The sequence below is a fragment of the Thalassophryne amazonica genome, chromosome 10 (assembly GCF_902500255.1).
Source record: "Thalassophryne amazonica chromosome 10, fThaAma1.1, whole genome shotgun sequence".
NCBI lineage: Eukaryota > Metazoa > Chordata > Actinopteri > Batrachoidiformes > Batrachoididae > Thalassophryne > Thalassophryne amazonica.
This window is the reverse complement of record NC_047112.1, coordinates 84446204-84471059: the sequence shown is the minus strand read 5'-3', so window position 1 is coordinate 84471059 and position 24856 is coordinate 84446204. Positions and strand designations below refer to the sequence as shown.

Below are 24856 nucleotides of genomic sequence, written 5' to 3'. Positions count from 1 at the left end.
GTAAACCCTCATGACAGTCCACTGTTTTCCAAGTGGAGTGACGTGTTCTGCACAGCCAGCAGGAGCGAACTGGTTTTAAATATAGCGGCAAGGGCTACACACGACTGTGTGCACACATTAACAAGCGAACACGCAGCTGCAAGCAGATTTCCGAACACGGAAAAAGGCTGAGAACGCGCGCATTTTGGGTGTATTTAAATGAAACAACGCTGTAATACGCAGCTCTACGAATATGCCAACGTGAAAGGGGCTTTAGACATAGATAGGGCTGAAATGATTGAGTAACTCAAATAATTAGATTACAAAACATGTTCGAGGCAAATTCTTTGCCTCAAGGCTTTGTTTAACACCGCAGTACATACGCCAGGCCTGTATGTGGTGCTGTAACGCTCCCACAAAAAGCATGCGCATAATTAATGCAAGAGCTAATCAATGTAGCAGACAATGCTACAAGTTTACAAAGCTGCTGCTGAGTCAAATAAAGCCTTTTAATAGAAAATGTCCACGCTGATCGTCTGAAACGGACTTATTGCTCATTTAAAATGAAGAAGTGCGTGTTATATTTTTTTAGAAACACGGTGTGGTCCGCTGGCTGCTCTCAGCTTTTGTGGAAATGCTGGCCTCCACAGCTGTTTTTCAAAGGCTGTGTTATTTGCCAAGTATCCACAGAAAACAAGAAATTTGACTTCGGTTTGAGCTGCACTCTGTACAGCATGTATAAAGATACAGTAAACACTGAATTAATCACAGAATAAAAAGTGCAAATAAAATGTGCAATAAGAGAGAGAGGAAAAAAAAGAATGTCCTGTCACAAATTTCAGAGAGGGCCTGGGCTGATGGTTGGAGAAAGCTCCAAAACTACTAAAGTAAGTCCCTTCGGCTGCTCCCTTGTTTGCACTCGGGGTCGCCACAGCAAATCCAAGGTGGAGCTGCATGTTGAATTGGCACAGGTTTTACGCCGGATGCCCTTCCTGACGCAACTCCATATTACATGGAGAAATGTGGCAGGGGTGGGATTTGAACCCGGAACCTTCTGCACTGAAACCAAGCACATTAACCACTTGTCCACCACCCCCAAAACTACTAATGTGAAAAAATAATTACCGGGAAAAACGGAGAGACAGGGAACACCCTAAACTTAAAAATCTGCATGATGGCACAGCGACATTGTGACATTGCTTAGGAGAGCCCTACCACTACTGATAGTTTAAAAATGCTAAAGTACCCCCCTCTCTCTCTCATCAAGATCCTGCCCCTTGCATTGGCGGTCTCTGACCACTCTTATTAAGTTTACAATCACGCTGCCGCGTTTCGTGGAGCACCAACCTTGCCTATTACTGCGGTGACGTATTAAACCTACAACTTTGACTGAACTCGAAGCTAGACTGACGGAAATTTTAACTTCGTTTGATGAATTTTCAGTTGGTGGACAGTCTTGTGGATAGCCTGAATTTAGTGCTAAAAACCACACTTGATAAGACTGCGCCTCCTCTACTAAGGCCATGCCTTCCCAAGGCACAGACGCCTTGGTTCAGCTGTTACTTGCGTGACCTTAGGCAGGAGGCTAGAGGGTTGGAACGGAAATGGCGGAGTTCCAAACTAGAGATGTTCCACCTTACGTCGCGTGAAGCTATTTTAAATTACAAGCATGTTCTATTGGCTATGAAGCAGGCCTATTACTCTGAATTGATCAACAAAAATCAAGCATAACTCAAAGGTTTTGTTTGATACAGTGGCATTTCTTAATCGCAGACAGCCACCTGTTGGACGTTCTCCTTTTTCAACACAGGACTTTCTGGACTGTTTCGAGAAGAAAACAGAAGATATTAGGTTGAGTATATCTCAGTATATATACTCCAGCCATTGCACTCAGCTATTGAGGTGGGGGCTACCACTGAGGTGCTACCTAGATTCACGGAATTTAATAGTATTTCACTAGGTGTGCTGACGAAACTCGTGATGTCTACTAAAAGCACAACTTGTTTATTGATCCCATACCAACAAACTTGTTTAAGGATCTGTGACCCGTTCTCAGGCCGACTGTGCTGGAAACTGTTAACCTTTCACAAAACTCTGGATCTGTTCCAAATTGTTTTAAAACTGGAGTCATTAAACCATTACTCAAGAAATCTAATCTCGATCCTGGTGTATTGAAAAATTATAGGCCGATGTCAAATCTATCATTACCTCCGGCAAGGAGGGTATGTTTTCGGTCGCGTCCGTTTGTTTGTTTGTTGGTCGGTTGGTTTGTTAGCAGGATTACTCAAAAAAACCTCAACGGATTTCAATGTAATTTTTTACCAGGGGTGTATCTTGCAGAGCTGTGAAATGAAAAATTGTGAAATCCGAGGAAAATTCGCAGGGGGTCTGGGGGGCGCACCCCCCCCGAGGAGCCGGGGTCTAGGGCCTTGTGGGGCCCCAGAAACCAAATTAAATTTTCATCTACTGATACATTTTCAACATCTCCTGGAAGAACAAATCTCAAAATTAGTGCATATTTAAATGATCCTATATTCAACCTTTTATTTGAACCGTCAATGATCATGTTGAAATAACAGAATATGACGTGGAAGTCGGACCTGGTATGATTTTCCATTGTAAGCCAAATTATGCATTAACTCAGAACAATTAAACTACATGAAATTCATGAAGACTGAAAAGACTGTTAAAGTATTTCAAAAACCACAGCTAAAGCTTGTAGAATATTTTAAAAATCAGGGTAAAATATCAATAACATACCTTATAGTAAAAAGCCACACATTCTTGTGTAAATTCCTGTAAAGCCACAATGTCTTTTTTTCCCCATGAAAAAAGTCTACATGAATAAAAACTAATTTACATTGTTGTGTAAATTCATGTAGCCTAAATTCATTCAAAGCCACAATGTCTGTTTTTCAATGAAAGAAAGTCTAGATTAATGAAAGGAAAAAAGGCACATAATCTTTTCTGAAATTCTGTTTGAACAGCACGTTTATTTTCCAGAGAGAGAAAAAAAATTCTTACCAGTTCGCTTTTCCCGTTCATCTTTCAGGTGTGTTGATGAAGCCAGCAACAACTCCAAGGATTCTTGTCCTTGTCAGACTTTTTCAAACCGTCTTTCTCGCCATCTTCACTCTGTCTGATGTTGCTCCGTGACACAGACATGCTGCAAAATTCTTCTTTTAAAAACTTGAAAGTTCTAAAAGTTTGCGATGTCCACGTGTTACGTTTAGCTAAGCTTCGCACAGGAGCCACACAGCATCGCCGCAGCAACCAACCAGTCCCGCTTTACGACAACGGTCGTAACAGCCAGGTTTTGAGTGGCATTTATTCTCCTCGAAACTCCGCGGATCCGAGGAAACTGATTTGTATCTGTAACACACAGATCAGTGTCCACGGACTTATAAAACTTGAATGATGTCCTAAAAAAAAAAGAACGCTTTGTGATAAGCATTTTAAAAACTCAGTAACGATCATGATTAAAGAGTACAACACTAACACCCCCCGCCCCCCTCCCCATGATGAGATCCGCGGATCCGCAGGGTTTTCACAGCCCTGATCTTGGCCTAACTTAGAAGTCATTCAATTTTGGTAATGATCCGGAACACGATCCGGATCGAGTCATTTTTTTAAGGATTCTTTATCATTGCAGGATAGGGCCAATTTCAACATTTTTGCATCTAACTTCATGAAGACGGGTCACAAAGGTCACAAAGAGCTCGGAGTCAAGCCACTGCTCCTCCACGTCAAAAGGAGCCAGCTGAGGTGGCAAGGGCATCTCTTTCAGATGCCCCCTGGACGCCTCGCTGGAGAGGTGATCCGGGCACTTCCCATCGGGAGGAGGCCCCGGGGAAGACCCAGGACACGCTGGAGGGACTACGTCTCGCAGCTGGCTTGGGAACGCCTCAGGATTCCCCCACAAGAGCTGGGGGAGGTGTGTGTGGATCGGGAGGTCTGGGCAGCTTTGCTTGAGCTGCTGCCCCCGCGACCCGACCTCGGATAAAGCAGAAGAAAATGGATGGAAGGGTCACAAAGGCTGAACAAAAATTAAGTTACGACATAATTTAGCATTTGTTTCTCCTCACTGAATAAACTTGTTATTAGAAAATAAAAAACTTGTGCAGTTCATGCAGTTTCTCTTTATAAATACATCTGCTGAAGAACTAAGGGTTTAACCCTCTGGGGCCGACACCATTGTACGGCTGAGACCAAGCTTTACTAAATTATAAATAACTTTTTAATGGTATGAGATAGAAACTTGCTTTTTTTTTTTTGCTGAAAAGTTAACTCCGCGGACTTTCAAGCCACCATCCACCATCTTTGTACTCCTCACAGAAGCTGTGTGATGACGTGAGCAATGTGAGTGTCCAATCGGAATTGGTTCACCGTCACATGGTTTTCCAAAATCCAATCATAAGGCAGATTCACCTCACGTGACACACCAAAGATTGTTTATAGGAGTGATGTGTTACAAGTTTATTATAGTTTGCTGTGTTTTGAATAAATGTGTATGGAAAATTATTTTCCACTTTACTTTTTCCTTTCTTATTTCTGATTGTAAACCTTTATTACACTTATAAAACACAACTATAGCATATATATTTTGAAAGTACAGGTTGTCCTGAAAAAAAAAAGACACATAAAACTTGACTGTGGGATGCAGGGAGAGCTGTTAACAGCAATAATAAAACATTTATGCCAGGCGAGTGAACTGTCCAAAAAATGCCCTCAGACCCCAGAGGGTTAACCACTGAATCTAAAACATGATGGTAGATGCGCGAAACGATGTGGAATAAGTCTCTTTGCCAAAGGGTATTCCATGTGACGTCAGTGACCCTATGGCCTTGGCAGAGGTTTGCGCTCTCCGAGTGCCTCTAGTTCTGCTCTAAAATTATGGAAAAGGTTTCATGACAGCTCATGGACCACCTTACTGAGAATGATCTTTTTGAGCCATTGCAGCCTGCTTTTAGAAAATATCTCTCCGCAGAGACAGCACTTAAAGTAGTGAATGATCTGCAAGCAATAGACTCGGATATCAATACAGTCTTGGTGTTGTTGGATCTCAGTACTGTTTTTGACACCGTTGATCATCATATTCTACTTGATAGGCTGGAAAATTGTTTAGGGATTACTGGAACTGCCCTTGCGTGGTTGACATCTTATCAGTCTGGTCGTTCCCACTGTTTTGTGCAATGACACTACCTCTGAGTTTAGGGGCATGAAGTTTGGGGTTCCACAGGGATCCGTTCTGGGCCCCCTGCATACAGCACCCCTTGGGAACATACTGCGGCATTTTGGGGTTGCTTTTCATTGCTATGCTGATGACACTCAATTATACATGCCGATAACTGCCGGTAATCTTGTCCACGTAAAATCTCTAGAAGACTGCCTTGCAGCAGTGAGAAGTTGGATGTCTAGTAACGTTCTACTTTTGAACTCTGATAAGACTGAAAAGATGGTTCTTGGTCCAGCAAGACATCGGCATCAATTTGATCAGCTAGCGATTAGCCTGGGGTTGTGTGCTATACATCATACTGAAAAAATGAGGAACCTTGGGGTAATTTTAGATACTACATTGTCCTTTGAGCTCCACATTAGGGACATTACGAGGACTGCTTTCTTCCATCTAACAAATATAGCGAAGATTCATCCCATCCTGTCTATGGCTGATGCTGAGACTCTGATTCATGCTTTTATTTCTTCCAGATTGGACTATTACAATGCTCTGTTTTCTGGTTTACCGCAGTCCAGCATCAAGGGTCTTCAACTGGTTCAAAACGCTGCTACCAGACTTCTGACAGGAAGCAGAAGGTTTGACCACATTACGCCGGTTCTGGCGTCCCTTCACTGGCTTCCGATCTCTTTGAGATCGGATTTTAAAGCATTATTATTGGCCTATAAAATTGTTCACGGACTGGCACCCCCCTTCCTGGCCGGCCTGGTTGAGCCCTACGTACCGGCTTGGGCCCTGCACTCACAGGGTGCAGGCCTATTGTGCATCCCTAGGGTGAATAAAAAGTCAGCGGGTTACAGAACTTTTTCTCACCGCGCCTCAGCTGTGTGGAATGATCTGTCTGCGCAGATCCAACAGTCAGACTTTGTGGAGACTTTTAAGGCTAGACTGAAGACACTTTTTCCCTGTTTTATCATAAGTATTTTATATGATTGTGTGTCTTCTTTTATTCCTTCTACTTATGTTTTAAATTTTTATTGTGTTTTTAATCTTAATTCATTTTATTCTGCCTTTTAAATGATGTTTGTGAAGGCCTTGAAGCAACTAGTCATGATTTAGCGCTAATAAATTTGATGAGAGACAGACACACACACAACAAACCCTGTGTGACACCACCCATAGGTTTTCAAGACAGACTCGTTGTCGCAGACCGAACGGGCCGCCCTTAAAAATTGGGCCACCCTGCCTCCAAAGAGCATGCGTCATTTCGGATCTCAGCAGCTCATATGAGACAGAATCTTTTCACTGAAAGTGATCAAAGGGATTATTAACCATCAGATGACAAGGTAAAACCTCATAAATCATTCTAAAGTCAGTTTTAAGCAGAAACAAGGCCATTTTAAGCAGAAATGAGGAGATAATCCATAACACTTTAAAATGACCAATGCGCAGTCAGCTACGCGAGCTGCTAGCTGATGCGTTATAGGTTGAGTGTGTATATATACACATACATACATACTTTATTTTTAATGGTATAAGGGGAGGGTGCTGCCTTCACCCTTTTGGCCACACGGGTTCTATGTACATTGTTTCTTTTATGTTTTGTTATTGCCTTTGTTGTTGCTCAGCTGTGTGCCAGATAAATAAATAAATTCAATTCAATATATTACAATTTGTAATGCATTTGACTGTTTCACATAAACAAATGCTGAGTCATTAATTATTATACAGAACACAAATGCACACAAACGTGCTGAAAAGAGAGCTTGATCTCAATGGGACTAACCTGGTTGCATAAAAAAAATGCTGACTGGTGAATAGCTTAATGCTAACTTAACACTGAAATGCCATAGACAGGCTAACGCATTAGCATTGCTCCTGTTTTTAAGTTTTCTATACAACTTTCAACTGTTTCAGAAGACCATAACAGGTCAGTTTAACATAAAAAGGTAAATATTATTTGCAGACATATCTCCATTAAGGTTTAGCAGGGAAAAATGAAGAGAATGAGAAGTAAAAAGCAACAGATTTGTGTCAAGACTTTCTTCAGTAGGAATGAAACTACCCACCTTTATCAAAAATGCAGAGTATACCAACGGCTCAATATTATTATCCCGAGGCCCCTTAGCTTCCCAACAAGGTGCCTGATGTAAAAGCACTAAATCCAGCACTGAACGCTTCCTACTGTACAAAAATGATCTCAAAAATGACCCAAGCAACTAGCAAAAAAGCAGAAATCTGCCAAAAGCAGAGATTTTTCCATCCCTGCTGTAGTGGGACACATTTCATATACTGGTGTATCAAAAAGGGTGGACTTGTAACACTCTGGTTAATTTTTAATGACAGATGTAATTTCTTGGAAAAGAGAAGACCTATCAAGACTATCTTGTCATTTTAAAGCAATGGTGTTCTCTTTCCAGTGTTATGTATTTCATAACATTTGAACATAAATTAAGGAACTTCTGGTCTGTTGAAATAATTTTGTCAGGGGTGGACTTGGCGGTGGTGGTGGTAGGGATGCATCGATCCACAATTTTTCACTTCTGATCTGATGCCGATCCCTGAATTTGGATATCTGCCGATACCGATACTTTTCTAATCAGATACCAGAGCTCTGTTTGCTTTGACAATATTATTGTTGATTTTATATGAGGATTTTCTTACAAAGAAGACCTGAAAGTTGAGCTAGAATTTGCCAGAAGGTGTATCTAAGATGAAAGCCTAGATTTGATGTTTTGGTGAAAGAATTAAGTACTTTTATTTTTGATAGACTTTTATAGCCTTATTTTTATAGACTTAAAGAGAAAAGACAGCACTCTGTCTCTAATTTGATGTGATCGTTTATTTAGTCCCCATGGGGGCAATTCAGGTGCAGTCAGCAGTACAAATTGCATTCATAAAACCACATCATACAAGTTCATAAAAACACAGCAGAATAAATATACAAAACAAAAACCAAGAAAAATAAGGTGCAAGTCAGTGTAGACTTAAGTACAACAGTCTCTCCTCAATTTTCAATTTCAATAGAGCTTTATTAACATGGGAGGCATATGGTTGCATTGTCAAAGCAAGTGTTACAGAGTAAAAATTAAGTTCTCTGTCTGTCTGTCTCTCTTTCTTTCTCTTCAGACTTTTTAGAAACACGAAGCATTTGAACTATAAAATAAATGTATCATCATCAATGGTCATGCTCAGGATTTTAATGGAGACTTTTTCCCTTTCAGCAGACACAATCTCTGTTCGGCTTCTCTGCTGCACGCCGAGCTGGCATTTGACAGCCTCGGGACAGTGAAGCGGTTAACTTTTTAGCACACATTTTCAGCAACAATTCAGTTAATTTTTTGGAAAATCCGTGCTCGAACAGACAATTTGAACCCGAGACCCAGGCAGAAATTTGCCGCTACCCACAGCTAGAACACTGCAGAAGAAAGCTCTCTCAAACAACCCGGCTTCAGGAACCTCCCCTTTTCCCGCTCAGCAGCAAACAAGCAGAGAGCAAACAACAGCAGCTGAGAGGATTTACAGTGGCTCTTCTCCAGTATTGGAAAATGTCGCGGGTTGGATCAGTATTTTCCGATACGTGAATTACGTCAGTATTGGAACCCGATACCGATCCAGGATCGGATCGGTCCCATCCCTAGGTGGCGGTGGTGATTCAATAAGCAGTCATTTTTTGCCCAGATGTCTTTAAATATGGTAGAGTATGAAAGAACAGGTTCTTCAGAACATTTGACACCAGTTCCATAGATTTTGCATGAAAATTGACTAAATAATGCTATTTTTTGAAAAGGAAAAAAAAAAAAAAGGTCAATTCCAAGAAAATCGACAAAAATGTTTTGAATTCCAATACAGCTTCCATTTAGTTATGTCACATAAATTGGCTTTTTCTCTAAAACTAAATGGAATAATTAAATCCAGAAGTTTGCATTTGAAAGGGATACATTTAGGGCTGTAGCTAGACATGGGCCGGTATGAGATTTGGACAGTATGATAACAGTTGGCAAAAATACCACGATTTCACAGAATTATGTATAGCTTTAAAATGTGCTTTAACAACATTATGGTTATCTGTATATGAAGCGCACGTGATTTAGGTGCACTAATTGGCGCGATGTCTACTGCTACGAGCACTATACCACTAATAACGTTAGAGAAAATTCCAAAATAATAGTCACTCGTTTAGACATGTAGCATCTGCCACGTGGGAAGCATGACTTACTTGCTTAGGGAGAAACGTGGCTGGAATAAGGTTCGGAACTCCGGATGCTCAATACTTGGCCCAGCTTCACCAACAAAGTGCTTGGAATAGATGCATTTGTCCTTCTTGACATGTTTGTGGGAGAAATTTGGTCGACCACAAGCATGACTCGAGTCCACTGCTTGTACTTCTCAGTGGTTTCAAAGATGGGATAAATTTACTCCTTCAATGTAATCCTTTGTGGGTATCTTGAATCGCTCTGCATCCGACACAGGCCATAGCTATGGTGCTTTGTTGCCACCATGCTTGGCTTGAAGGACAATTCCGCAGAAAATAAAACAAAAAGGCCAACTTGGTACTTTTAGATGGAGGGAAAAGTTCAGTGCAGGCTTTGTCTCCTTCAGCCATGATGCAGAGCTAGCTAACGTTAGTTGCCTGTTTGTAAACAGAGAGAGGTGCGCGCCAGGGGGAAGAGTAGCAGCGGCTGCCTCCAATCTGCCTGTCAAGAATTCTCATAACCCACTCATACTGTAGAGACGGTATAACGGAAAATTTTAGTGGTTTTGATACCATGGCTTTTTCATACCGCGGTATACCATGAAACCGATTATCGGCCCATGTCTAGCTGTAGCTATCAATTATTTTAGTCATTGAGTATTCCATTGATTAATTGAGTAATCGGATAAAAATTACTTTTTCCAGGGATTTCCCTAAGCAATGGCACAATGTCGCTGTGTCATCACACAGATTGTCAAATTTAGTCTATCCCTTTCCGTTTTCCTGGGTAATTATTTATTTTTTTACATCTTTACGAGTTTTGGATCTTTCCCTGTGTCAGGAGCTCAGCCAAAGTCTTGACATTTTGCTGAAATGGCGATGGGATGTGGCTGTTTTTTTGTTTTCCCCGACTTGTAAAATTTAACCATTTTTAAGTTTTTTTTTTTTTTTAAACGTTGGTGAACTTGGTCCCTGTGTGATTTCTTTTTATCCATCTTTCTCTGCGATTCAGCAGATGCATTTCAGCTGGAGGTTGAATATGTAAGCCTTGCAGTCACTGTTTTTTTTTTAATTATTTTATTTAAGTTACCGTGTTTGTGAAGCATTGTGTGTTGCCCAAAAAGGGAAAATTAAAAAGTGAAACACTCAGTGCAAGTCTGAACAAAACACAGAAGAAAGAGTGGACTTCTTTCAGAGACTGTCAGTGTCCGAGGACGGAGCTGTGTCTCGCCTGGTGTGAGGGGACTGGTAAGCCCCTTACACAGGCAGCAGATAGCCACCGCACGAATAGTCACTATCCGCGTTTCGTCAGCCAGCGGACGAAACAGTGTTTTTTTTAAACAAACGTACTACTTCGCTTTAAATGTACAGTAAGCTATTTCAGATAATCAGTGTGGACCATCTTTCTCCTAAAAAAGCTTTAATGTACTTGGTGTCATGGTAGCTTTGTGCTAAATGGATTAGCGCATAATGTAGTCTTGTTTTTTTTCTGAGGACGTTACAGCGCCACACACAGGCCTGGCATATGTACTACAATGTTAAACGAATCTTGGAGGCACAGAATTTGCCTCAAACATTTTTTGTGATCAATTATTCGAGTTACTCGACTAATCGTTTTAGCCCTAGATACATGTGTATATCTTACATAATGAATTTTGAAAAAAAAAAAAGACCATTTTGACACTGTTACACTTTTTAGGCCAAGTTTGTAAAATGCAACCAGTGAAGACGGTAAAGAAGTGGACGGATAGGGTCGAGGCAGGAGCTACAAGCCTCTTTTGACTGCACAGACTGGAGCATCTTTGAAGCTGCATCCACAGACATTCATGGACTTTGTGACACTGAGACATCTTACATCAGTTTTTGTGAGGACCTCTGTGTGCAGACCAAAACCTTTGGCACATAAACCAACAATAAACCTTGGTTTACTGAGAAACTGAGGCAGCTCCGCCAGGCCAAGGAGGAGACCTACAGAAGTAGTGACAGGCTCCTGCACAAGAAGGCCAGAAACACGCTGACAAAGATCAAAGCAGCAAAGACGAGCTACTATGATAAGTTGAAAAAACAATTCCCGGCAACGATTCTGCGACAGTGTGGAGAGGTCTTCAGCATACCACCAACTCCAGGAGACCATCCCCCCACCCAGTGGAGAACCCCCAGGTAGCTGAGGAGCTGAACCTGTTTTACACCAGGTTTGAAAGAGGCCCTCACACACATAAAACAACAATGGATTATCTGCCCCCCTGGACACCTCTTTGCTCCTCCCCTCTGCAACCTCACTCACACTAACAATCTGTGAAGAGGATGTGTGCCAGCAGTTTCACAGACAAAAGATCAAGAAGGCTCCAGGACCTGATAGTGTCTCTCCCTCATGTCTGAGAGCCTGTGCTGATCAGCTGGCCCCCCATCTTCACTTGGATTTTCAACAGCTCTCTGGAGCTGTGTGAGGTCCCCTGCTGCTTCAAATGCTCCACTATTACCCCAGTCCCAAAGAAACCCTCCATAACAGGACTAAATGATTACAGGCCCATCACCCTGACATCTGTAGTCATGAAGTCTTTTGAAGGGCTGATCTTGACCCACCAGAAGAACATCACAGGACCCCTGCTGGAAGCCCCTGCAGTTTGCCTACCAAGCAAATAGGTCAGCTGAGGATGTAGTCAACACAGGACTGCATTACATCCTGCAGCACCTGGTTTCTGCAGAGATGTACGTGAAGATCCTGTTTGTGGACTTCAGCTCGCCGTTTAAGACCATCACCCCCAACTTTTCTGTACCAGCTCCCACCTGTCAGCGGGTATCCAACTTCCTGACACACAGGACACAGCAGGTGAGGCTGGGGAGCATCACATCCAGCACACATAAAAATCAGCACACCTCTGATGGGCTATCGCTTCAGTCTAATTTTGAGCAAGTAAAAACCCTGTATAAACGATATTATATAATGCACATTGAGGCCTGTCAGCATGCAGGCAGGGGCTTGACCAAGAAATCACCAAGCACGGGCTACTGGAGACAAAGATGGACAGTACTTCAGTTGTTACCTTCTGTCAGTGGTTAAACCCGTGCTGGCATGTTCGAAACACTTCAGGCCTTCAGCCACTATTCAGTTGACTGTACTGCACGTTTTGGAGGAGGTCTGTTTGTGACAGACAGCCACCCATCATTTCTGGGTAAACTGTACTCAACACTGCACTGTTAAATGTTTTAATATCACTACTTCTCCTCAACAAGGCTGTGGTTGCAACATAGCAGAAACCACATATCAAATATCTCAAAAACAATACCACCAGCAGGGTTTCCACAACTTCCTCTTAAACACAATGTTGCTTTGCTGGAAAAAAAAAAAAAACAACAACAAAAAGTGCTCAATGGACATAACTGCTAAGGTGCCTGCCACTTTAGAAGTGAAAGTAAGAACATTAATTATCCTGGTCCTTCAGCAACTTACAGCCACCTTTAATTGGAACAAGTCCAGTTGACTCTATAAGACAGTTGGAGTCACAGAAGCCCCTTTCACACTTGGAATGAAAGATGTACAATTCTTGGATTGTAATACAGAAAAGGACAGACACAGACACAGATGGAACATGAGAAAACCTAGCATACAATTATCCACATCAATTTTGGAATCAGACAGAGGACAGACACAGTGCACAGCAATGATCTTGCTGAGTGCATTTGTGGTGGCAGTCCACTGACAAGGGGTGGGGAGCTACAACATGTCTATATAAAAGCATATTTTCAGTGTTTCAAGTTAGTATCCTAGCTAAATCTAACTTATAACCTTACTGCAACATCCTTACAAACTTTACATGCTTTTGTAACAGTTTCTTTGAGGAGTTACGTCTCCATAATTAACAGTTTTGTATATATAGATTAACTCTACTAGAGTTAATTTGACTACAGTGCATCAGAGTGCTAAACTGAGATCAATTATGGACAACCCCTCTCACCCCTTAAATGAGACTGTGAGAGCCTTAAGCAGCTCCTTCAGTAAAATATTGCTGAAAACTCTGTGCAAAACAGAACGCCTCCTCAGGTCATTCATTCTAACTGCAGTCAGACTGTATAACACCTCAAAATGTTTTTAGCACCATAACCACCTGCTGCACTATTAACTACAGTCATTTGCCCAGTGCTGGATCACTTTTTGAAAGTCCCGCTATACAGAGCCATAATGCAACTGAATATCCTTTATTGTGTATTGTTGTATTGGGTATTTGGACGTTATCTAGCTGAAAAAGTCAGGATAGGGTAGCCATTCTACTTAAAGTGTGAAGCCACATTATGTGTGGTGCAAATATTTGCTGGAAATGGATCACTTTGCACGGAGATCGAATGTTTTGATTCCTCTGCAGATCACAAAGATGGCTGGATCCGGTCAAGATGGTGGTCGTTTGTAGACAAAACATAAGTCTTTCCATTGGTACCAAGTACTAGCTTATTCGCACTGATTATGAGAAACAGTGGCGCAAATACTACAGCAGTTATCCAGAACCGGCAATGATCCGGAACTGGGCAAGTGACTGTATGTATTCCTGCCACCTTTTGTGCTTCATTACATGCACATCTGTGCAATAATTTAACCATATCTATACACACTTATATTCCATTTTTCAGGTAATCTGTTTACAATGGTGTTTATGCACCCACCAGCAAACATTGCAATATACTTTAGTCACCTTTCTTTAATGTAAATTATTTTTCTTCATTACTGTACGACTCTTGCTGCTGCAACAAGTGATTTTCCCTGCTGTGGGCTCAATGAAGTTTATCTTATCAACCCACTTAAATATCATGACCTGGAAGATTGAGAATCTCCACAGACCTTTCCGAGACCCCTGAGCGCCACAGAGCTCAGGACAGCTCTGATTCTGTGCTCCAACTACGGGAAGATGTTCACTTCTGTGTCCTCGGAGGGCATGGACTGCTCGTTGGCACTTCAGTGCCTGTTCAGTGCCTGAGTGCCAACGAGCAGTCCAGAACAGAGCTAATGCAGAGGGCATGGCTACAAACCAAGACCTGATGGGCTAACAGAACAAGCCCATCTCCAAAAACAGTGACGAGTTAAGAAAAACAAAACAAAACTGATAAGCCACTGTGTCTTCTCACTCTTTTCTCGAACCTACGCCCCTCAAAGAAAGCCTGTGCTTTATTAGCATGTTTGAAATTCTCGCTAGCTTACGTTAGCTTGATTTGAAGGGAGCGCATGATTTATCATCAGCGTCATTTAAAATTGCTTTGTGGTGTTTAGTGGGGCAACTATAAATCCACGCCATAAAACTGCTCCGAAATTAAGTTGAACGTGCACCTACATATATAGTACTTTAGAAAAAGAGTTCAGGTTCAGCGGTACAGATTAAGGTTTTATCTGGTCTCTATCGATTGATGGGTACTTTGATGGAGGAGCATCCCGCACATAAAAACAAACACACCCAGTCCGTTTGGAGGGGATTTACCTAACGCTAGCTTGCTAACTCGACGTCTGAGGAGGGAAACGACAACAAACAGCTCTTGCACTGTGAAATAACACTCACCAAAGTGCACCTTTTTCTTCTTTATTCTTGGAATAATCCAGTAAACTCATGAGCAGCGCCAACGGCTAACACTTTGAAGCTAACCCTCACAACAGCTGTGCTCTGTTTTGAATGAGGGTTGAGCACGCGCATGGTCAGGGGGCGGAGCTTCCCGTCTTCCAAAGCGCTCCGCTCCGCTGATCAACTATAAACATTTGACAATCTGCAAGGTGTTTAATGCAATCAGTCTTAAACAAACAGATGGCACTCGCATAACCTAAGCCCAACTATGGTGTGAGTTCCACCTAAAATACGTTTGAGTCTACCTCCCTCTTCTGATGGAACTGTAGAAGTGTCAGGTTTAACTGCAGTCGGATTCATTAACTCGGGCTTGACTGAAGTGGTGTGGAAATTGTGCTTGTGACCTGCATGATGATGTTGGCTTTTTTTTATTATGTCAGATGCCCTTCCTGACACAACCCTACTCATTTATCCGGGTTTCCTGCCTATTCTCTGCATAATGTGGACTTGCATCAGGAAGGGCAACCGACTTAAAAGCTTTTCCAAATCAACATGCATCTTCTGTGGTGACTTGAGTGAAAAACAAGGGAGAAGCAGAAGAAAAGTGTGATGGCCCATACCTGACATTTGAACTTACCAATGTGGGACACCCACATGTGGTGCCATGCTCCAAGGGCGCGGCACGTAACTTGAACAAATGCAGGAGTGATGGGCATCCCACACACACCCAAGTGGGATGTGCGAGTAAATCCCAGAACTGTTCCGCAGAGGTGGGCGATACCAGGAATTTTGGTATTGATCTGATACCAAGTAAATACATGCCCAGTATCGCCGATATCAATACCGATAACGATAAATTGTCATATTTAAGCTTCATAGATCCAAAGGATCCAAAAGACCTAGGATAGAATTTCGCCAAACATTGTACATGACAACAAAATACTTTATTATCACAATCAACATTTTTGTTTAAAAAAATATCACTCAACACAACTTAAAACAAAATCTCCTGAGGTTGAGGGCTGACTCAAGGAGAGCGCTGAATGGGCAGGCCAGGCTGAGCCTACCTGCATGGCTGTTGGCTGGCGCCGCTGAGCCACGTGACAGCGCAACAACAAATAACCATAGGGGGGAGGGTGCACTGCTCCGTGTTGTGTGACACAGAGCAGCGCTACTCTTACAGACAGGGAGTAGACTTTGATGAATCTGCGTGCGCAGCAGTCAGTGCGTGCGGGAGAGAAAAAAAGCTTGAGTATCGATCTTTTTACACAAGGATCGTTCAATATCAATACCAGCGTTGGTATCGATATTATCGATATTAGGATTGATCCGCCCACCTCTACTGTTCTGCCCAATGCGAGACAGTTGGCAGCACTGCGATACTACTTGGCCATTTATGCTCCCAGTTATAGATCACTACTGTATTTAATTGGATTATTTTCCCAGTGACACATCCTTGTCTAGATGTTGTATTGTCTATATTATTCCACGCAGGAAGACTTTGCAGGCAAGCCTCATTCCACTCAAGTGTGGCACTTATGTCCTCAGACTGTTGCTCAGTCTCTCTCCTCTCCCCAGCAACACAGCAGCATTGCTGACAGAAACGGGAGAGAAACACCTGTTTATTTCTGCAGAATGACACCAAAAACAAACAAACAAACAAACAAAAAACTCCAGCACATGACTCAGGAGTAATAATGCTTGATGTTATGAATTAAGAGAGGTGAAACATTGCCAACCAAACAAACACGCACTAAAACAACCAGGAAAAAAGTAGAGCGGACAGCTTGCCAAACACACCAGTGTCATCTTCCTACTCCCCTAATCTGGGATGAAAACCCAGCTATTAATAATGCGAGATGGCACTTTTTAATCACATAAAAATTTATACCAGTATTATAGATGGTATGATATGTCACAGCCCTAGTTAACACTGTTGCTTCACATTGAGAAGGTCCCAGGTTCACTTCTGACCTGGTCTGTTTTCCCCTCACTGTAAATCTCACATTTAAGAAGGGCCTACAAGTTCTCAGTAGGATTTAAGTCAGGTGAGAAAGGGGGCCATGTCATTATTCTGTCATCTATGAGTTCTTTGCTGGCTACACAAGCAGTGAAATACTTGGATGCATGTGATAGAGCACTGTCCTGCAAAAAAGCACTGCGTTTCTGGAATGATGCAGGTTTTACCTGTACCTGTTATCTGGACCCTTCAGGTAGATTGCAATTCGAGAATACAGTGGTGCTAGAAGATAATGGGTTCTTGATAGTGTCACAATTAACTTTCCTTAAGTCTTTTGCATCTTTTCTTTGCTACAGGTTTCTTGTATCCCAGTGTACCATTTACAACATGTTAAATCTTTTTTGGCTCTTTTGTCTGAGGTAAAGATGCTATTACACACCTTGATGTGTCTATTACTTAAGGTCATACCCTACCTCATTACACACATACGTATCACCTGAGAATGTTTAAATCCAATAAGCATTCAGACTTGTAGCCTGCCAGAGGTTCTTGTTAGCTTGGTGGCCAGCCAGATCTGTAATACTGTTGACGAAACATACACGCACATACATCTTTAACCGTTTATCCGAGATCAGGTTGTAGGATGTTGGGGAAACACTTCAGTGAAAACAAAGACTTTCAAAAGGCTAAGAAATGGGTTGTTCTGCAATTGTCAATGCATTTCACATGAAACAAAACAGCCCCGAGAACAAGCAACAACCCAGTTTATCAGCAAGTTCCAAACTTCAAGTATGGCTGGAAAAAAATAACTAGCAAAGTATTTCTAAACGCTTTCCTGAATGATCCCTTGTTAAATTAGTTTTGGTCGCTTCCTGAGAAAGGCACATATTGCTGTATTTTACCCAAATGTGGATGTAAATATCCTCAAATTAAAGCTTCAATTATAAATCTTGAGCTCTTACAATTTACTTTCAATCGCCAATATACTGTGTAAGACATGAAAACAGAAAAACTACTACTTGTGCCAAAATATTTGTGGGTCATATTGTGCAAAGTGGAACTTATTTATCCTCTTCTTCAGAATAATCCAGTTAAATCATATTGTGCTCAGATAAAATGAAACATCCACCTGACAAAAAGTATATCTGAATTTAGAATAATTTTATTGCATTTTAATATTCCATTAACCATGTGGCTGAAATCAATGAATACAACTGGTCCATGAATTCTCCAGGATACAAAAGAAGGTTTTTTTTTTTTTTTTTAATTTCACATTTCTTTCTGAACTAACAAATCATGTGAACCCACTGACTGCTTTGGTCTTTTCCTGAGCATGCATGTATACACATTTCTTCAAGAATGTCAAATTCAATCCCCAAATTTTAGCTGCTGTTCCTTCTCTACACCATATAACATCTTTGCTTTATTCTTCAGCTCCTCCGCTTTAGTTTCATCCTTTTCTGTACCATCACCAAGTTTGTACATGCGACTTGCATTGGCACAGCCCCACACGTGTCCCAGGTCACAAGCCCTCATGGCATACTTAAACGCCAGAGTCATATCAGGCGGCAGCCCCTTGGAATGGTCCTTCATGTACATGGCACTGAGGTTGAAGCAGGAAGGTCCGAAGCCACCATTGCAGGCCTTCTCAAAGTACTGCCGCGCTACTGCAAAGTCAGGTCCTCCTTCCATAGCTCGTTTGTCCTGAGCTAACAAACCGATGCTATGACAGGCAGCATTAGCCTTTTTCCCTCCAGTGTTGCAGGAGCGCATAAAGCAAGAATAGGCTGATTTCAGACACTGAGGCACACCACCTGGTGAAAATATTCAGAGAATTGACCAACAATCAGAGTCTTGACAACTAATGTGGGGAAAAAAGACATCAAATAACTGTGATGATTTCAGGATGAGAAAATGAAATCTCACAATCAAGTCTGTAAATTAACAACAGCAACAATAACCATTGGGGGAAGTGGAATTCAAAAATGTGTGCACTTCAGCTTTCTCACATTTTTAATTTACAATATCAAGTTTTAAAAATTTAAGGTTCTCAATATTAAACTTTCTAAAATGATGTTCTAATCTCACTGTGTAAACAAATGTTCATATCATGTTACAAATTAAACAAATATATCAAAGCCAAAAGGCTGCAATGCATGCATGGGCGTCCTTTGGTGTAACAGTACGAGGATCAACTCGGGAAACTGCCTTCAAAATCACATTTGTTAAAATGAAAGGGGCCCTTAGAAAACAGACTGGGGTGTCAGTCACTGAAATTTACATCAGATGACTAACATGGGTCTTGTTACTCCAAATACCAATTCTGCACAATGCAGTCAAAATCAAGCAGTTTAACACAGGATGCAATACATTATATTTGAATATTATAATGGAATTTGGTACTTAAAGCACACAAGTTAATTAAAGAAGCATTAAACAAACATTTAGAAGAATTGATAGCATTTCTATGAACCACGTTATGTTGAATTTAAATGCTGGTTCTTAGAAACAGACAGATCCACCAGATTTAGGTTTTCAATATGCAGTGATCAAGTGAAATTAACAGGTTAACTTCCTACTATCATATGTGGATTGTGGATTTATCAATAACACACACATACACACATATTGTATTTATGTACATATTCTTAAGAGTAATTAAATCTATGCATATATCAGGTGGTACTTTTCAGAAAGGCATTCAGGTATCCTACGATGTAATACACTAAAATTCTAACAGTTAATCATGTTTAATGTCTTTAATACTCTTCTTCATTGTCAGGTTCTTGGATCAAGTTGAATGAGCACATCCACAGGCCCTGGTGCAAAACAGCCGTCATCTTCTACACACACAGTGCTGAGTACACACCTCTGCCAGCTGCTGTCCTGACCGCCGCACAGTGTCAGCGCCACACAATGGGCCTGGACAAGTTTTACAGTCACAAGCTGTGGAACTAGTTTGCTATTTAGTATGTGCCAACAACAATTATCAGGTGAAGGTAGTCATGGATGGGTCTTCAAATTTGATGTAGCCAAATTCAAATGTGCCTCCTTCACATCAACTTCAAGCGCTGTGGCTAGCGTAGCTTTGTTGATACACGCTACTGCATAAACTGTTGTAACAGTGACATTACGGTCGAGCCCTGTTTATAGATGATAACCTACCTAAAACACATCTAAGAGTTAGGTATTAATGTTGTATCAGTTATCTGCTTTTAACAAAAGGCATTAGCTGACTGCGCAATAACAGAATTGGCCCCCTGGACAACACATTTACAGCTATTTTTCTTTAAACAAATCAGGGGATGGCTATGTAAACATTTCCAAGTCACTGAATATGGTTTGGACTGAATTTCCATCAATCACTAAGAAATACAAACAGTTTCACAGTGTATGTTAAGTCTGTCTGTAGCAGGTCAATGCTCAAAAACTCAGTGACCAGGCAAGAAAGAGACGAGTGAGGAGAGCCACCAAGGCATTGATGACTACTCTAAATGAGGTCCAGGCTTACATGGCTGTGACTGGAGAGACTGCACAGTGCAACTTCTGTCTGTTACATCATCAGTTATACAGATTCATGCTGGAGTGGCACAGAGAATAATATCTTTAAAAAGATGTGAAATTTCAGTTTACCAGAAGGCACATGGGAGAATCCAGCCTAAATTAGATACATTTTCCTTCAACAAAATCTGTAACTGTCTCAGAAAGTTTTTCACTGAGATTTTTTTATTTGGTGTTTGTCATAAATTGATAACTGTGAGTTGATGCAGCCATAAAAAATATTTTGTAAAAAAGTGGTACATTGAAAAAAATAACTGATTAAAAAAATTGACACACTCAGTGATTTTATGGAAGCTTTTCTTTTGAAATTATCAGAAGTGCAGCCAAGAACAGAACGTATAGGATTCAGAATCAAAACTGATGAATAAGACAGGCACGTTGCCAGTATAACTTTATTGTCCGTGTGATCCCAGAGGTGTATGTGATAACTGTCTTTCATTTGTTTATATTGTTTTATATGTATATATGATATTAAGTGATACCCTTTTCATTTCTTGACATTTCTGGTGTGCTAACATGCTTGTATGAGAAGGACAGAAAGGTTTTGTTTTGTTTATTCTTTTCCACGATAGTTTCAAAGGTGTTTGATTAAGGGGGGAGAGAATATTCTTCCAACATATTCCCTGTAGATAACTTACTGACGTATACAAACAAATAACGTGTACTGTCCTAGTCATAATTACTGGCACCACTTGCTTACCATTGGTAAGTAAATATTTTAAAATATTATCAGAAATAAATGCCAACTGATCGATCCATAGCATCCAGAAAGTATTCACAGAGCTTCACTTTTTCCACATTTTATGTTACAGCTTTATTCCAAAATTGAGAAAATTCATTTTTCAATCAAAATTATACTCACAGTACCACCTAATGACAACATGAAAGTTTTTTTTTTTATTTTGCAATTAAAAATAAAAAAAAAACGAAGAAATCACATGTACATACATACATATATGTATGTGTATGTATATATATATATATATTGATATCGGTTTAGGTGTGTAGGAATCTATGTGTATATGTGGCAAAGGGTATTACTGGTTGTGGGGAAGAAGGGGTAGGGATAAATAAGCTGATGCTTCACCCTACCCCTTTTCGGACATGTTGGGTACACAGTAGGAACTTTTTTTGTTGTTGTCTTTACTGATCTATCTTGTAATTGTTGTTGTATCAAATGTTCAAAATAAACAGTTTTCATTCATTCATTCATTCATACATATTCACACCCTTAGCTCAATACTTTGTTGATGCACCTTTGGCAGCAAATACAGCCTCAAGTCCCACGTTGTCCTTTGACCTACATGTTAGAGATATTAAGAGGACTGCTTTCTTCCACCTGAGAAATATAGGGAAGATTCGCCCCATCCTGATTCGACCACATTACACCCATTTTCGTGTCTCTTCACTGGCTTTCTGTTTCTGTGAGATTGGATTTTAAGGTTCTGCTATTAACCCACAAAAATTATTCATGGACTAGCATCTCCCTACTTAGCTGACCTAGGGATGAGTCTGATCCGATCCAATACCGGCTTCCAATACCAATGAAGTTCACGGATCGGAAATTTCCAACGCAACCTGCGGAGTTTTCCAATCCTGGAGCCACGTCTGTATTTCTGCTAAAATGTCTCCACAAGTGCTGCTACCTACTCTGCTTGCTGGCTGTGGAGTTGGGGGTGTTTCTGAACGGAGGAGGGTCGCAGTGAGACGCAGTTGTAAAGTAAGAGCCACCTCCATTCGGGAGATCCCTTCCAAAGTTAGCAGCCAGCTAGCAGGCAAGCACTGAAGAGTACTGTCGCTGACATGTCTGTTTGAAACACTGCAAAGCTAGACAGCAACGTGTAATGTTTGCAAAGCCGTTGGACCGAGAGGCGGAAGTTCTGTTGTGACCTACAATACAGGGAACTTAATCAAACATGTGAAAGCATGACATTAAACAGCATAAAGAGGGTTTTTTTTAACCGGGAGTAGAAAAACTAAAGGAGCCAGGGTCTGACAATTTACCCAGGCTGACTCCAAATATGAGTAAATTTAGATAATGTTATTTATTTTTTTGGTGGTTTCTTGTTGCATTTTGGAAATGCAGAAATGCACTCCACCCTGAAAACTGTACATGTACTCAGGGCGGGGCTGCCATCTGATGTTGAAGAGATGAAACTTCAGCCACTGACTCAGCAATAAATAAAAGTACTGAATTCTTTCACCCAAACATCAAATCTAGGCTTGCATCGTAGATGTACGTTCTGGCAAATTGTAGTTGAACTTTCTGGTCTTCTTTTTAAGAAAATCCTCCTCTATACCACTTCATCGTAAAGCTGTATAACTGGGGATACAAAATACGTATCATCATATAAAATCAACAATAATGATAATAATAATATTAAAGCAAACAGAGCTCTGGTATCGGACTCGGCAGATATCCCATAGGGGAGGTGATGGTCTAGTGGTTAAGTGTTGGGCTTGAGACCAGAGGCTCCTCAGTTCAAATCCCAGCCTGACCGGAAAAATCACTCAGGGCCCTTGGGCAAGGTCCTTAATCCCCTCGTTGCTCCCGGTGTGTATTGGGCGTCTGATGCAGATGGAAAAGCGCAATATAAATGCAGTCCATTTACGATTTATATACACTCAACAAAAATATAAACGCAACACTTTTGGTTTTGCTCCCATTTTGTATGAGATGAACTCAAAGATCTAAAACTTTTTCCACATACACAATATCACCATTTCTCTCAAATATTGTTCACAAACCAGTCTAAATCTGTGATAGTGAGCACTTCTCCTTTGCTGAGATAATCCATCCCACCTCACAGGTGTGCCATATCAAGATGCTGATTAGACACCATGATTAGTGCACAGGTGTGCCTTAGACTGTCCACAATAAAAGGCCACTCTGAAAGGTGCAGTTTTATCACACAGCACAATGCCACAGATGTCGCAAGATTTGAGGGAGCGTGCAATTGGCATGCTGACAGCAGGAATGTCAACCAGAGTTGTTGCTCGTGTATTGAATGTTCATTTCTCTACCATAAGCCGTCTCCAAAGTCGTTTCAGAGAATTTGGCAGTACATCCAACCAGCCTCACAACCGCAGACCACGTGTAACCACACCAGCCCAGGACCTCCACATCCAGCATGTTCACCTCCAAGATCATCTGAGACCAGCCATTCGGACAGCTGCTGAAACAATTGGTTTGCATAACCAAAGAATTTCTGCACAAACTGTCAGAAACCATCTCAGGGAAGCTCATCTGCATGCTAGTCGTCCTCATCGGGGTCTCGACCTGACTCCAGTTCGTCGTCGTTACCGACTTGAGTGGGCAAATGCTCACATTCGCTGGCGTTTGGCACGTTGGAGAGGTGTTCTCTTCACGGATGATGCGAAGGAGATGTGTTGCACTGCATGAGGCAAATGGTGGTCACACCAGATACTGACTGGTATCCCCCCCCAATAAAACAAAACTGCACCTTTCAGAGTGGCCTTTTATTGTGGACAGTCTAAGGCACACCTGTGCACTAATCATGGTGTCTAATCAGCATCTTGGTATGACACACCTGTGAGGTGGGATGGATTATCTCAGCAAAGGAGAAGTGCTCACTATCACAGATTTAGACTGGTTTGTGAACAATATTTGAGGGAAATGGTGATATTGTGTATGTGGAAAAAGTTTTAGATCTTTGAGTTCATCTCATACAAAATGGGAGCAAAACCAAAAGTGTTGCGTTTATATTTTTGTTGAGTATATGTCACGGTGTCTCCTACCTCTTCCTACCAAATGATAAGACCCCAGTTTATAGCAGCTGTCTCCATGTCCGTTTGTTTCACAGTTGTATCTGAATATTTGTGCTGCTGATTCAAAGTTTCTCTTGACTGAATCCATGTAGTCAGCGAGCCTGTAGCATCCTGATGCCAAAAAAAGTCAGAGGTTAAAGCAAAGTGTTTTATCTTTGAGTAAGAGGAAAAGCAGAAGCCACTGCAGCACTTTTACCTTCAGGATCCTTCTCACTGTAGCACTGGAAACTGTATTCCACAGCCAAATTATCCAAAAACTGTTTCACTTCATTTTCATCTTCAAAGTTTATGAGTCCAGCCATTTTTCTGTTAGCTACATGTGCTAAAAGCTATTAACGACCTTCCTGTAGAGTTTGCAGTTCTTCTTTGTGGGTTTTTTTGGACAAATTTCACTACCATAAATTTTGGTGCATACCGCCACCTACTGTATCATAAAAATACAACTCATGACGTTTACATAAATAAATCAATAAACCCCACTTACAGATCAACTGGCGTCCAGCCGCTCCCCCACCCAACGCAATTTCTCATTTCAAAATTCAAGCCTTTTTTTTTTTAATTCAAGCCTGTCTCGCGAACCAAGTAAGCAACAAAAACTATTACGGCATCCATTCGGAGTTTCACACAAAAATTACTAAAAACATCAAACAAACAACAAA

The 24856-nt window shown here is 41.2% G+C and overlaps 2 protein-coding genes across 2 annotated transcripts in view; both read right to left on the bottom strand.

Annotated features, from left to right (window-relative positions):
- Positions 1-15032, bottom strand: part of ralgps2 (Ral GEF with PH domain and SH3 binding motif 2) — a 286105-nt gene extending 271073 nt beyond the window's left edge. Inside the window, exon 1 of the mRNA XM_034180398.1 lies at positions 14888-15032. The gene's annotated coding sequence lies outside the window, so the exon portion shown is untranslated. The remainder of the gene's footprint in view (positions 1-14887) is intronic.
- A 3040-nt stretch (positions 15033-18072) lies between these two features.
- On the bottom strand, positions 18073-24587 carry LOC117519091 (cytochrome c oxidase assembly factor 7). The gene is made up of 3 exons (XM_034180392.1): positions 24394-24587; positions 24168-24308; positions 18073-18661 (listed from the first exon to the last, which is right to left on the bottom strand). Exons 1-3 carry the CDS (start codon positions 24497-24499, stop codon positions 18216-18218), a joined length of 693 nt encoding a protein of 230 aa, XP_034036283.1. The 5' UTR covers positions 24500-24587; the 3' UTR covers positions 18073-18215.
- Between the last annotated feature and the right edge of the window lie 269 nt (positions 24588-24856).